At 47.0% G+C, this 14,597-nt stretch overlaps 1 protein-coding gene across 1 annotated transcript in view; it reads right to left on the reverse strand.

The window, feature by feature from the left end:
- Nucleotides 1–14,597, reverse strand: part of LOC139274620 (AF4/FMR2 family member 3-like) — a 186,736-nt gene that overhangs the window by 140,399 nt on the left and 31,740 nt on the right. The window contains exons 6-7 of the mRNA XM_070891298.1: nt 6,309–6,468; nt 4,368–5,381 (exon numbers count right to left, since the gene is read on the reverse strand). Of these exons, the coding sequence (XP_070747399.1) occupies nt 4,368–5,381; nt 6,309–6,468 (1,174 nt within the window). The remainder of the gene's footprint in view (nt 1–4,367; nt 5,382–6,308; nt 6,469–14,597) is intronic.

Genomic DNA, 14,597 nt, shown 5'->3' on the forward strand with positions numbered 1-14,597 from the left:
GACTAGACCTGTGTTCACTAGAGTTTAGAAGAATGAGAGAGGATCTCATTGAAACGTATAAAATTCGGACTGGGTTGGATAGACTGGATGCGGGGAGGATGTTTCCCCTGGCTGGGAAGTCTGGGACAAGGGGTCACAGTCTCAGGATACGAGGTAGGAAATTTAGGACCGAGATGAGGAGAAATGTTTTCACTCAGAGGGTGGTGAACCTGTGGAATTCTCTACCACAGAAGGCTGTGGAGGCCAAGTCTATTTAAGAGGGAGATATAACAAAAAACATCAAAGGGTATAGGGAAAAAGAAGGAATATGGTGTTGAGATAGAGGATCAGCCATGATCCTATTGAATGGCGGTGCAGGCTCGAAGGGCTGAAAGGCTTACTACTGCTCCTATTTTCTATGTTTCTAAGTTGTGGAGTTGTTTCCGCCAGTTCTGCAATGGAAGCTACCACATCGCCCATGACATGTGGTCTGGATCCACACGGTCTCTCTTGGAGTCCACCATCGTCTGCAGACCAGAATTAATGTGCTCCATGATGTGCGCAGAGCTCTGTGCAATGCTGGATGCTGACTCCTCCATGCTCCTTACCACAGCGAAGAGGCTCTCTAATACCCTTGCCATTGCCTCTACCATGTTGGAGTGCATGGCCATCATGATTCTTGTGAATGCCTCCCCATCGAGGACTTAATCTGAATCCGGTGTCGCAGAACTCGCACGCGAACTCGCCCTCAAGGGAGATAGCTCCCGAGGTACCCTTTCTCTTTGACCATGCTGCAGTCCACTAGGCCCCAGTGCATCACCCAGTGCAGACCCCTCTGCTAAGCTAACCTCTCAGTCTCTGAGCTGGTGCCTGCAGTTGAGAGATGCAATGACACGGTGCTTGGGTCCTCCCCCTTCTTCATTGTCATGCGGGGGGGTGGGGGGGGAGTGGGGCGGGAGGCTCAGGTACAGGCTGCACATCTGCTTGCTGATTATCTGAAAGCATAAATGGCACAAGATTTGCGTTAAGGTGAGGCCACAGGGGCAGGAATAGAGCAAGGAAGGCAGAAAGCATCAGGGGCTGGAAAGTGATGAAGCCTTCTGGTGGGATGAGAAAAGGGGATAAAAATACTGTTGTTGCCCCCAGCAGGGTCGACGTCTCCACTGGCCATGGTGTCTACCACCTGCAGGCCAATGAGTCACAGCACTCGCTCCTCCAGGTCAGACAGCTCCTGCAGTTGAGGTTCAACCCTGCCAGTCATCTGTTGCTCCCTCCTATTATGTGCTATCTTGGCTTGCAAAAGAAAGGAACTTGTGTGAGTAAGAGTCCAGCTATGTATGTGGGAGATATGCCTGCCGTAGTTAAGTAGTTGTGAATGTAGGCAAGGCAAGGCGTTTTGGTCTTCTTATTTAAGGAGGGATATATTTGAATTGGAGACAGTTCAAAGAAGGTTCACTAAGTTGATTCCTGAGATGAAGGGGTTGACTTATAAAGAAAGGTTGAGCAGGTTGGGCCTATACTCATTGGAGTTTAGAAGAATGAAACGTGATCTTATTGAAACATATAAGATACCAAGGTGGCTCGACAAGGTAGATACAGAGAGGATGTTTCCACTTATGGGGGAATCTAGAACTAGGGGGCATAGTTTAAAAATATGGGGTCGTCCATTTAGAACAGAAATGAGGAGGAATTTCTTCTCTGAGAGGGTCATAAATCTGTGGAATTCTCTGTCCAGAGAATTGTGGCGGTTGGGTCAGTAAATATATTTAAGGTAGGGATAGACAGATTTTTGAAAGATAAGTGAGTGAAGGGTTTTGTGGGGAGCGGGCAGGGAAGTGGAGCTGAGCCCAAGATCAGATCAGCCATGATCTTATTAAGTGGATTCAGGGGACAAATGGCCTACTCCTGCTCCTATTTCTTATGTTCTTATGTAAATGAGGATATGAGTTTGAGAAACTGTACATGTTTGGTGGGTGAGTGGTGGGGGAGTGATGGTGTGCTCAGTGTGCACAGACAGAGGTTCAGAGGCTGGTATGTAGGAGGTATGGAAGCACGTACTCACCTCGACTACCCGACTGAGGTCATTGAATTTCTTCCGGCACTGTGTCAGGGCTCGATCGACTACAGTGCTCGCTGACACCTCCTCGGCCATTTCTCTCCCTGAAAACCTGTGGCAATGGCCTCCTTCCAGATGTAAGAACAGTGCATCCCTCCTTCTCTCCACTGGCCTCACCAATACCTCTAATGCCACATCATTGAATCGCCTGGCCCTGTCCTTTGCAGCAGGATTTCCAGCAGCCATCCCAGAAATTTGACTCAGTAGCTCACAGCTCTCCCTCAAATGCAAGACTGCTGAAAAGAAGCAGGTGCAGCTTGATCTAACCTCCCCATTAAGAGTTGGAAGCAGCCAGTATAAAGGATTGAAGGATGATTGCTGAATACAAGTCACCTGAAATTGGGTAGCGCTCTGCCATTAGCGCTCCTGCAGTGCCCCACTGAGGTCAAAGCGCCTCATTTACCACCACCCCCCTTCCTTCCTGGGGCGCTAAAGCCCAATTTAGCAGAAGTTAGCAATCATTTGCGCCCGGTGCTAACTTTTCAAAATTTTAAAAGTTAGCGCCCCGTATCGGGACGCTACCGAATTTCGCCCCTTGGTATTAGTAAAAGTGACCATGAAGTTGTCAAATTGTCATAAAAACCTGATTGGTTCAGTTATGTCTTTTTGGGAAAGAAACTTGCCATCCTTACTTGATCTAGCCTTTATATGACTCCAGTCCCACAACAATGTGGTTCACTCTTACCTGTCCTCCGAAGTGGCCGAGAAAGCTACTCAATGGTATCAAACCGCTACAAAGAATAAATAGGCAGCCCAGCATCATCGTTTAAGGACAACTAAGGATCATCATCATCATAGGCAGTCCCTTGAAACGAGGATGACTTGCTTCCATGCCAAAAAAGGATAAGTTCACAGGTGTTCCAATGAAGGACTTAAAATTCCAGGTCCTGAACTACATCCTGAAGGGTGGAAGATGCCTGTGCATGGATTTTTTTAACATGTGCTGGCCGTTGCACACCAGCCACCACGTGGACTTGACAGAGCTAGGTCTTGGCCAGTGGCCCAAGACGACTGGAGACCAGCTCTGCTGCATGGACCTAGTGCGCACACATATCGCAGTGTGAGCTGGCCTGTGCTGCCCCTGGCCCCGAACTCACACCTCCCCTGGGCCCCCATCACATCCCTCCAGTCTCTCGACGCTCCTTCGCCCCCATCTTGCTGCTCCTGCTATATCTGCCCACGCTCCAATCACCGACCTGGATCTTGATGACGTCACACTTCGCTGCCGTCGCAGCTCATTCTGTTCCCTGGAGTAGTATGCCTCCACGCTGCTCCCAGGCGCCGCACCTCTGCTCCTTTTATGGCCCTGACCTGCCGCTGGTGTTCTCACGGCAGGTCTGGGCCATAAAAGGAGCGGTGAGCGGCGGCCATGGGCAGTGAGGAGACCCCGACCTGCAAGGGAACATCAGCGGCAGGTCGGGGCCATAAAGGAGCGGCGAGTGGCGGCCATGGGCAGTGTGGGGGCATGCCATTACAAGGTACAGCACGAGCTGCTGCAGGAGGGCGACGGCTGTGAAGAGTGACGTCATCAAGATCCAGGCCGGTGATTGGAGTGTGGGCAGATACAGCAGGAGCAGCGAGGTCGGGGCGTGAGAACAATTAGGGATAGGCAATAAATGATGGCCTTGCCATCAATACCCGAGAATAATTCTTTTAAAAGCTACTTGTTGTGGAACAGGCATATGTCTGCTAGCCTGTCTCAAGAACTTGCTTTTATTTTATTCAGCTGCATCTGTCTTATTTAGGCAAATAATGTGGCGTCAGAGCATATCCAGAGTGCCTTCCTGACAGGCGGAGATAAGGCAAGAAAACAATCGACAGTGATTTTTTGTACTAATTAAGAAACAAATCGAATATATTATACACTTAAAATAAAAGTGTCCTGAAGGTTTCTGGGCTTTCTGGTGCACTCCCATCCTAAATATACCCCCATGCATCAGGGGGGAGAGGAATCAGAGGCTGGCCTAGGATCAGCTGGGTGACCAGTATGTTGAATGAAATGAGACTCCTGGCCAGTGTAAGTGGATCCCACCTGGGATGGAGGTCCAGGCTTGGGTCTTAGCTTGCAACCCGTAAAAACTGTTGACAGGCTTCTTGCCTGACTAACAAGGTGGCTGTTAGGCATTTTTGAAATTTTCCATTTTGGCTGCATTGCATTAGGGTGGGTAGCCTTCACTGCATCTCTTGTCTCCTCCTCCTACTGGCAGATCACAAACTACACATCAAATAATGATAATGATTTCCATTTATAAATAATTATATATTGACATACCTTGCGTTTTCTTCTTGCTTTTGTTGATGTTTTCTCCCGTGATGGACTAGAATCTTCATTAACATTGCTATTGCAAATCCACTCAGCAGTATTTTTTTGAGTTAGAGATTCTTTGGGTAACTGTCCAGGAATTCTGGATAAAAGTGTCAAATCTATTTTTACCCAGAGAGACCTGAGTTCAACGTTGTCCTTTAAAGATGAAATAAGTTCATTTCGACCAAAAGGAACTAAAGCAAACAGCTGTCCCTCTGAGTCATTGGTTGATTCATTGGTGGTCCTATTGACAGAGCTGACTGCACTGCAGCTCTTGACTCTGCTGAGACTGTTGCTCCAGTCATGTAATTTGTGGTTGTCTGGCGAAGTAGAACTTGATGGAAATTTGGCTGGAATAAATTCTTCATTATCTGAGTCTCGTCCTGAGCCTGATGAGGTTGAAGATGATGGAGATTCAGTGTCAATAAATTCTCTGGATTTAGGTATATTTTTACCAGATCCTTTGTGCTTCCTTTTTTCACAAAGAAAACCTGTCTGCAGTTCTTTTCTAGGCCCTACTTTGTTGGCATTAGGTTTGGTTTTGTGCTGATCTGATGTACTGGAGTCCTGGCTTCCTTTTCCCTTAGAAATTATGCATTGATTCTCTGAGTTCAGGAAGCTGAGGTCATCTCCAATAGACATTTTTCCTGTATTCTTGGGCTGCTTTTTGTCCAATGTCCTTCTCTGGGAGGCAGATTCATTATGAGTAGGTAACTTTTGTTTACCACTTTTAGTTTCATGATCAGTTCTAGGCCTTTGCTTTTCTCTATTAGGACTTTGATTTTCTCGCTCTTTTAAGTCTGTTTGGCTGAGTACAAGACCCTTTGCCCTTTCCTGGTTCTCATACTGCTGTAGACTATGGAACTGATTGTTGCTGAGTCCATAATTGCCATTCTCGCTCACGGTGGTGTTATTGTTATGTGAGTTCACTTTGTTTAACCATTTGTCAAGTTGCCACTTGTTAGTTGAGGTCTGCTCTGGCTGGAAACAGATGCAAATTTAATATAATCTTTCAACACAATAAACTATATTTTAAAAAATGCACCGTTAAATCAGTTATAATTGCAGAACTGAGGCTAATTAACTGACAGTGATTACAAAACAGTATTTTTTTTAGGAAGACTTGTATTAATTCTTCTTTCAGATGAGACATTACACCGAGGCCCCGTCTGCTCTCTCAGATCCCATGGCACTATTTCGAAGAAGAGCATGGGAGTTATTCCCGGTGTCCTGGCCAATATTTGTCCCTCAATCAACATAACAAAAACAGATTATCTGGTCATTATTACGTTGCTGTTTGTGGGAGTTTGCTGCCACGTTTCCTACATTACAACAGTGATTACACTTCAAAAGCACTTTATTGGCTGTAAAGTGCTTTGAGTCGTCCGGTGGTCATGAAGGGCGCTATATAAATGCAAGACTTTCTTTCTTAATTAGTTGCTTTTGGTCTTAACACGGTTTTGGAATACAGCCCAGCACTATAATAACTTGATTTGCTAAAGTCCGAGGGTGAAAGATAATATCTAACATTAGCTTGTAGCAGTTTATTGCTTATATCTTACATTCAACTATAAATGGCAATAGCATTAATTAAGGGTAATAAAAACAAATTATTTAATGCATTTCAGACATTAATTAAAGTTAGATCAACTGCCTGCTGATGATATGCCACAGCCCAATGTCATTTTCTTGCAGAAAAATATATGAAAAAAATACTGTAATAATTAAGTGAATTAAAAAAATTATTGCACTGATAGTAACACTTTGCTTTAAAGATCTTTGCTTTAAAGAAAACAACCCTCTGGCATGTAATGATGCTCCCTTTTTGGCACCTGCCACCCTTTTTATGGTATTATTATCCTTATGCTTACCTTTAATACCAATTGTTATTTAGAAATGTGTTCCTACCTCAGGAGTATTGATGTGTGAAGGTTTGCTGCTATTGGTGTCACTGGAGCAACTTTCAGCCTGAGAGTCAGACTCTGAACTGCTTTCTGATTCACTGGAGCTGCTTGGCTCATCGCTGTAATTACCTGAAGCTGTGCCTTGAGTCTGTTGCATTGGACCACTGTAAGAAAGTATAATGCATAAACAACTGCTGCTGGTTGTGAATGATACTTTAATTGAGATTGGTAGCTGTGACTGCATTCTCAGTTTGCATGCACAGATATCTGATATTTTTTACAACTTAGTTTTTAAGTCATAAAAATGGGTAGCGGATTGGCCACTCATTTTGCACTCTGCTCAATTTTCCTTTCCTTGGGCAGCTGAACTACAACTGCCCACTTTATGCCCCCAACCTCAAAGTTTGTCCATAGCGGCTGTTTCTTTTGCTGCATAGTAATTTAGCTTCTTAAGTTATCCTCAAAGCACTGTGATCTTTAAACAGAAATAATCCCTTTTAATGAATCAGTTTCTTTGGCAGTATTGTGATCCAAACTTTTTACAAAATTATATGGCCAATTTGAACCATCCATGGTCGATGATAATGGAGTGTGCATAGTGGTTAATATAGAGGTAGCGACCAACTTTCCATCCTAGTGCCACACTCACGTCAGCCTCTATGTTAACTCCTGGGTTTTGGGAGTTGTGTAAGGCCCTCGCCGGGAACACTGGGTGTCAAGGTGCAGCAGACCCAGAAGAGGGCTGAGGAGGTTTATGAACTTAATTTTGTAAAGGTTTCCTTGTGGGTCCAGAGGAGCTCTCCTGTTCCCCATGGCCCCAATGTTCCTTTTCTCCCTCTGATCTGAGGGACAGCTAGGCACAGGACCTAATTTCAGTTTATTTTGGGTGCGGGATCTCTCCTGTGTCTGGGTGGCCCCTGACAATCTTGGAGGAAAAAGGGTGGAGGGCCTCTTTTCCAGACCTCCCACTTCATTTGCATGGCTGCCCTACATTTGCGAAAACACTTCACTCCCCCTTGGGAGAATCCCCAAGAAATTTCCTGGGTAGCATAAAGAGTGCCATGAATCTCCTCCCCTTTTTCCTCTCATTTGTGCCTAGAAGCTGATCATTACCCAATTGCAAAGGAAATTAAAATCTGGCCCTATGTTCTTCATGTATATTAATGATTTTTAATAAAAATACTGGACATAACAGAAAATATTTTTGGTCATCTAGCATCAAATAATTAACCTTCTGAACACCGACTTAAATGAGACAGTTTCAAAAAAGGTCGATGGGACAAATTTTGATGTGATTCCTTTCATCTGGTGGGAGTGGGTAGAGTGAGTCCATTGCCTTCCCGACAAAAATGGTTATAGGTTTAAACCATTTTAACCTTCGGGCCTCATTACCATGTGTACAGGAAGCTTCCTCCTCATTCAGCATAGCAAGCCAATTGGGGTGGGGCAGAGGGGGAGATGACAGTGGTGCCAGTTGATTAAGATAAAGTAGGAGAGCCACGTAGGGTCAGCCATTGAACTGAACATTTTTTGTGGGGGCAGGAGGAGCAGTAACATCCTGCTGGCCTCACAAAAATCACTAGAAATACTACGTACTCTGATTTTAGAGGGGTCTGCAACAGTCCCATTAAGGACTCCTGGTTAGGCAACTCTACGTCCAGTACTGCTGGATAGAGCACACACCATGCACAGGCTGCGACTTCGCCAACCAACCCCACCTCTGACTCCAGTCCACATTGTGAAAAGAATCTTCCCTAGATTTGGCTTGTTAAGTCCACCCTGTGAGGTTCCCAGCCAATTAAAAGGTAACGGGTCTGATGACGTCATTTAATCTTGTGACATCAGCCGGTTTCCTTAAAGGGACCATGGCCACATTGATTTTGACATTTCTGCTGTCAGTGTTCTACAGCATTGAAGTGTTGTAAACACTGACAAGCACTGCGCAAGCATGCACGGCTGCACCCAGGCTCTCCCAAGACTCGCCTCCAGATGCTCATAGAGGGAGTCACAGCATGCAGGGAGGTTCTCTTCCCTTCTAATGGGCGGAAGAGACCACCCACGGACACCAACGCAGCCTGGTTGCATATTGCACAGGAGGGTACAAGCAGGGTTGTCGTCAGAAGGACCTGGCTGCAGTGGTACAAACTTTTCAATGATCTCAGTAGATCACGAAACATTACTGCAAAGCCAAACTCAACCTCATCCTGCTGTGCCACTCATCACATCCCAGCACTCTGCCTTCCCTACTCTACTGCTGCACACCCTTACTCCCACCAACTTACCTTGCAGCTCCACCCATCCCTCTCTCTCTATCTACATTATCACATCCCCATCTCACGAGCCACACCTCACCCTCACCCTCATCGTTGTCCAATCAAACCAACTAACAACACGCAAGGTAGGCACTTGGTCTTTTAGCCAATGTTCATTTAGAGTTTTTGCTAATGTGTTGTCAAACATTGAAATCTTTATTTTGAACACTTTGCGTTCTTGGACAGATTTGTGTGCACCTTTGGAAGTGGCTGAGTGAATTGTAGTGAAAGGGGAGACATAAGGGTACCCTCACAATGGTGGTGAGTATGAAAGGGATGACTTGGGCATTGCAGGGATGCTTTATGGTGTTGGTGTGGGTTGATGCCAACCTGGCACATCATGTGCAGCATCAAGTGAAGTAAATCTGGCCATCCCTGGCATCTCAGGCAGCAATGTGGTCGGGTGCTGGTGTCCTGTGCAGCATCAGGTGATTATGGAAAAGGTTGGTGTTGTGAGGTTGTGAAGCTCACATTGCGTACAATGAATTCCAGGTAGAGAGAGGTCCTGTGGGAAGAAGGAAGGAAGGAGGACAGTAGGAGTATGTTTGAGTTTGTGTATATTTATTGGCACATGCGGCGGAGTCTAGTCTCCAGTCGCCTTGGATTCCCTTGCCACTAGATCAAGACCTTGCTCCGTCAAGCCCATTTGTGTGCAACGGCCACCCACATTAAAATAATTCACACACAGGCATCTTCCACCATTTAAAATGAGTTCATCAGTCACCTGAGTACTCATTTTTAGTGTGGAAGCAAGTCATCCTCGACCTGCGGGACTGCCTATGATGATGATGATGATGGTGTTGTTGGTGATGCCGGTATAACATAAGAACATAAGAACATAAGAAATAGGAGCAGGAGTAGGTCATTTGGACCCTTGAGCCTGCTCCGCCATTTAATAAGATCATGGCTGATCTGATCATGGACTCAGCTCCACTTCCCTGCCCGCTCCCCATAACCCTTTATTCCCTTATCGCTCAAAAATCTGTCTATCTCCGCCTTAAATATATTCAATAGCACAGCCTCTACAGCTCTCTGGGGCAGAGAATTCTAAAGATTTACAACCAATTGAGAGGAGAAATTCTTCCTATCTCAGTTTTAAATGAGCAGCCACTTATTTTGAGATTATGGGCTAGATTTTAAACTTTTGTGCAAAATGGGCAGTATTTCTGGCATGGGCAGTAAAATGAGTTTTAAGATTGCCGGCTTGTCACCCATTCTCAAAGCCCCTAGTCTCCATTTTTGAAATTGGGCGTTACCGCGAACGATATGAAATTGGCGGTGGTGTTAAAACTCTCTGACCTTCTGCCATAAAGTGTCACCGTCCTTAGCAATGACATGGCAAAGCTCGATTCCCGCGATTCAGGAGATCAAGGGTCATCATGACATGCACAGAGAGGAGACAGAGAGAGAGGGAGCTGAGGGAGTGAAGGCGTGTGTGGGTGTGGTGTGGCTGCTTTGGGAGGAAGGAGGGATAGTTTAGAGCTTTAGAGCAAACAGGGAAACAAAAATTAGCTGTTACCAACCAGATATTTGCTCGAATTTGGAGGGAGAGGAGGAGGTGACACAATACGCTGTGGAGACTGACGCTGGCGAGAGCAGTGAGCTGGGAGAAGAGCACATTGGAGGGCGCAAAAGAGCGAGGAGGGTCTCGGACGAAGCAAATGCCTCCCTCCTGCAGCAGGTTGAGTCATGCTGGGGCGATTTGACACAGGGAGGGCATGGGAGGCCCACTCCAAAGGCCTACCAGAAGATATGGGCCGAGAAAGCAGAGGTGGTCTCGTCGGCGACCAACGAGGTGCGTGAGGGAAACTAATGCCGCAAACAATGGAATGATCTTGTTGGATCTGCAAGAGTAAGTATTACATTTATTTACATGTACTTATGTATTTATATAATTTGTTTTGTAACAGTCATGAGTGACTATCAGCAGATGTGAGGTCTTGCATTTTTACCGGAAATGTTGTACTTAAAGTCTGCAGTCACGGTGCACGTCCTTAGGTAAAGAATGATAATAATCATAATAATCATGATTACATCTGTCGGTTATGTGTTGTATCAGTTTCTGTGCAATGATATCACGCAATGATCCCATGCCATGTCGTCCTGTCACCTTTTAGAGAAGAAGCTATTGACGATGAAGTCCGTGCAGAGGTGAACGGGTGGGGGGCAACCAGTCATCAGCGACATCACTGAGATGGAGGAGCGGGTGCTCGCACTCGTGGGGAAACACCCCCGGATGGCCATGCAAGCATCTGCAAACCCTGAAGTGATGCGACGTGAGTAAAGTTTACATCATTGCGTAATGTAAAGTGAATAAATGCCACACCCACTCATATCTGAACAATCATATATGATAGATGATTTATAAAATTGTCCTATAAATAATGCTGGCCTAATGAAAATCATTGCAATGCAGAATGTGTTGATGGTCATGAAATATGATGTCTGTGATGATTTTGATAGCGGTGGTGCTTTTGTCGTGCATATGCTGTGTGTAGCGCTGGAAACCTTGTGACCCTAGCACCCCCTTCTCCTCGAATAACCTCATTTGTGTTTTGCAGCTCAGCCAGCAGCGCGGCCCCAGGCAAGACCACGGAGGATAGAAGGTGGGGGTGCAGGGCCGGACTCACCGGACGATCCTACATCTGGTGCTGAGGAGCTCCGATTCTCACCCGTCAATCCACTGGGCCTGTTCTCTACGGATGAGAGCACGGACTTCGAGGAACCTGTATCACCATGCCCCAGAAGCCATTCCATCCCAAGGCCATCTAGTGCTCCTCCGGCCATTCCCGCCTCCACTCTGGAGGTACTGGCCCCAAGCACCTCGCCACAGGGCAACCCATTTATCCCCAGGATGGTGCCGACCCTGCGGAGGTTTCGTGGATGCGGCAGGTCTGGTCCACGAGCACCACATGAGAGAAGAGAAATGGAACAGTTGTCCAGGAGGACTGTAGACATTAGTGACTAGATCCTCGATGCATTGGGGGGCATATCCCGACAACTGGCCACCATGACTGAGTACGTTCCTCGGATAGCTGGAGGCGATAGCCAGGAACACTGCTGGCTCAGGCCTCCCAGCGGTCCCGGAGCGCGGCACTCCACCCCTAGGTTCCGCACCATCACTGCGAATGACAGATGAGAGGCAGCACCAAGATCCTGCTTCTGGATCAGAGAATGTTCCCACCTCGGCACCCTCCACTCCCGTACCCGTCCAACCACTGCCTCTGCCTTCATCACCCCCAATGAGGCACCGCCTGAGGAGCTCTTCGGTCAGGCAGCGTGGAGTGAGGAGGGGAAGGGATAGTGATGGGGAGAAGAAGGGGAGGGGAGAAGGAAAGTGAGGTGCATGTCTGCAGGTGATGGCTGTGTTATATCTCCATCTGGGTGTATGCAATTTGTTGAAATGTATGGGGGGAGGGGGCCACCCTCCTGTTTTGCATTTGTATTCTGTGTTGCTGGACATGTTGACCATTTGATTGATGTCAATGGTCGAAAAAGTAGAATGTGGGCGGGGATTTTTTGGCCATGATACTTATGATTTCAAACTAATGTTGGAATAAAATTTTTTTTATTGAACATAACTTTGTTGCGCATTGTCTCAGATAGCTGGACCGTTACACACTGGTGATTCCTTAACATGAAAATGTTAAATAAAACTTAACTTCAAACAACATAAACTTTAACTGGCACCAAGGTGATGGGCACCATTGATGTCCGAGCTGCACACACACAGCAGTGTGTCAACATTGTCACTCACAGCAATGTTCTTTCAGGCAAATCGTTCAGATATCAACTCCTCACGTAAGAGTCTTGCATATGTAGCCACCACGGGCCCTTTCCTGTGGTCTGGAGGGAGGAGTGGGCATGGTTGCATAGCCAGCCTGATTGTCAGGCCCTAGCTCAGCGTCCAGCCCCTCGTCCACCTCTTCCTCTCCCTCCTGAGGTGCAGCATCAGTCCCTTCTGGCAATTCTTGGCTCCTCCTGATAGCCAGCTTGTGCAGTATGGAGCACACGACCACGAATTTAGCTAATTGCTCAGGGTTGTATTGTAGCTCCCCTCCTGAGTGGTCCAGGCATCTGAAGCGCTGCTTAAGCACAGTTATTGTTTTTTGGACCACATTGCGTGTGTCTCTGTGGCTCTGGTTGTATCGCTTCTCGACCTCGGTGTGGGTGTCACGCAGGGGGGTCATCAGCCAGGTGGCTAGGCCATATCGGTTGTCACCAAGCATCCAGCATTATCCTTGTGGCTGACTCTTAAAGATGTCAGAGACAGCGCTCTCACGCAGGATGTGAGCCTCATCGAAGCTGCCCGGATATTTGGCATTTACTGCCATTATGATCTGGTTGTGATCGACAACTAGTTGGACCTTCAGGGAGTGAAATCCTTTTTTTTTTATAAAAAAGCTCTGGGTCCTGAGAAGGTGCCCGTATGGCGATGTGAGTGCACTATATTGTTCCCTGCACCCTGGGGAACTTAGCAATGCGGTAGAATGTTCCAGCTCTGTCAGTCTGAGCGTCCGTGGTCATGGGGAAGTTGATTGTTAAGTTCAGACTAACTCCACGAGACTGTGTTGTAAGCTCAAACCATTGTGACCTTGGTCTCTTTAATATAACTCCAAAATGAGGCAGCAGCATGGTGGACTGCCTTTTATACCTGCTTGCTCCAGGGTTCACAGGTGACCCATAGGTCTCCCACAGGTGTGCCCCCTAGTGGCAAGTCTTACACATAGGTTAGGTTCACATAAATAACATCAGCTCCCCCCAAAGTCTTAAGTACAAATTATTTACAGGTTGAGGCGATCTGGCGCTCTGCGTTCCCAGGTCGATCGCCTGAGTTGAAGTCCTGATGGGTTAATTGGTCAGATCATTGCTGCACGGCAGAACGGCTGGTCTGATCGGACTATTGGGCATGGTGGGTTCATCCTCGTGGTTGACAGCGAGGTCAATTACTGGTTGGGTGTGTGTTGGTGGATCATAGATGGTAGGGTCTTCTTCAAACTGATCTTGGTTGTCTGTGAAGCGCAATTTGGTCTGATCCAGGTGCTTTCTGCACGTTTGCCCATTCAACAATTCCCCTCCTTGGCTAAGACAGTGCCAGCAATCCACTTGGGACCATGACCGTAATTGAGAACAAACACAGGATCATCAATGTCACGCGATACAGCCGCGCGATCGTGGTACACGTTATGCCTGTGCCGCTGTAGGGGAGGACGAAAACCCCTCATTTTACCCAGAAGGAAAAGTGCTGTGGGATCTGTCTGTGCTGCAATACTACAGCAGGCCAGTGTCCTGGAAGGAACAGGAAACCCAGAACCAGATGTGGATTGAAACCGAGACGGTGTGGCCTTGGCAGGGCACTGATTGGACGGGGAGGACACCGGAGGGCCAATCTTGGGACAGAGTCAGCTCGAAGCAAGGGACTCCAAGCCAATAGGAGTGCACTTGCTCAAAAACTCAGGACTGACTCATCACCGATACCGGGTTATTGTCTCCCCCACGTTTACATTATGGAGGGATATTATGCAAGCCTTAAGAAAATTAGGGAACCCAAAACAAACCAAGGGCTTACACAATGGCTACAGGAGGCCCACACCCTGCCAACCGATTAACACCTATTCAAGCCTTGATTAGGTTAACATCAGGGATGGCCAGTGGAAAACCCCGCAAAATCCAACACTGCTACATATTTCAAGAATCACAAGCCCACCAATGGGAAGGATTTATTTCAGCATGAAAGTCTGGCTGGATAACTGGATATAAGAAGGGGTTTCTGCCCCGACAAGTTGTTCCGTTCTCGTGTCCCAGCAAGCAGTCAGCCTTTCGACACAGAAGGAAGACCAGTGTCCGAAGACACCGAAGACAGAAGAAGCAAACTACCATCCCGAGACGGATTCAGTTCAGCCTCCTTTCGCTACTGGAGACTGAATCTTTTCTTTTTCCACAAGGATCTTCCCCTGAGAGCTGGACTCAGGTAGATCTAC

This window comes from Pristiophorus japonicus, chromosome 10, assembly GCF_044704955.1.
Source record: "Pristiophorus japonicus isolate sPriJap1 chromosome 10, sPriJap1.hap1, whole genome shotgun sequence".
Classification (NCBI taxonomy): Eukaryota; Metazoa; Chordata; class Chondrichthyes; family Pristiophoridae; genus Pristiophorus; species Pristiophorus japonicus.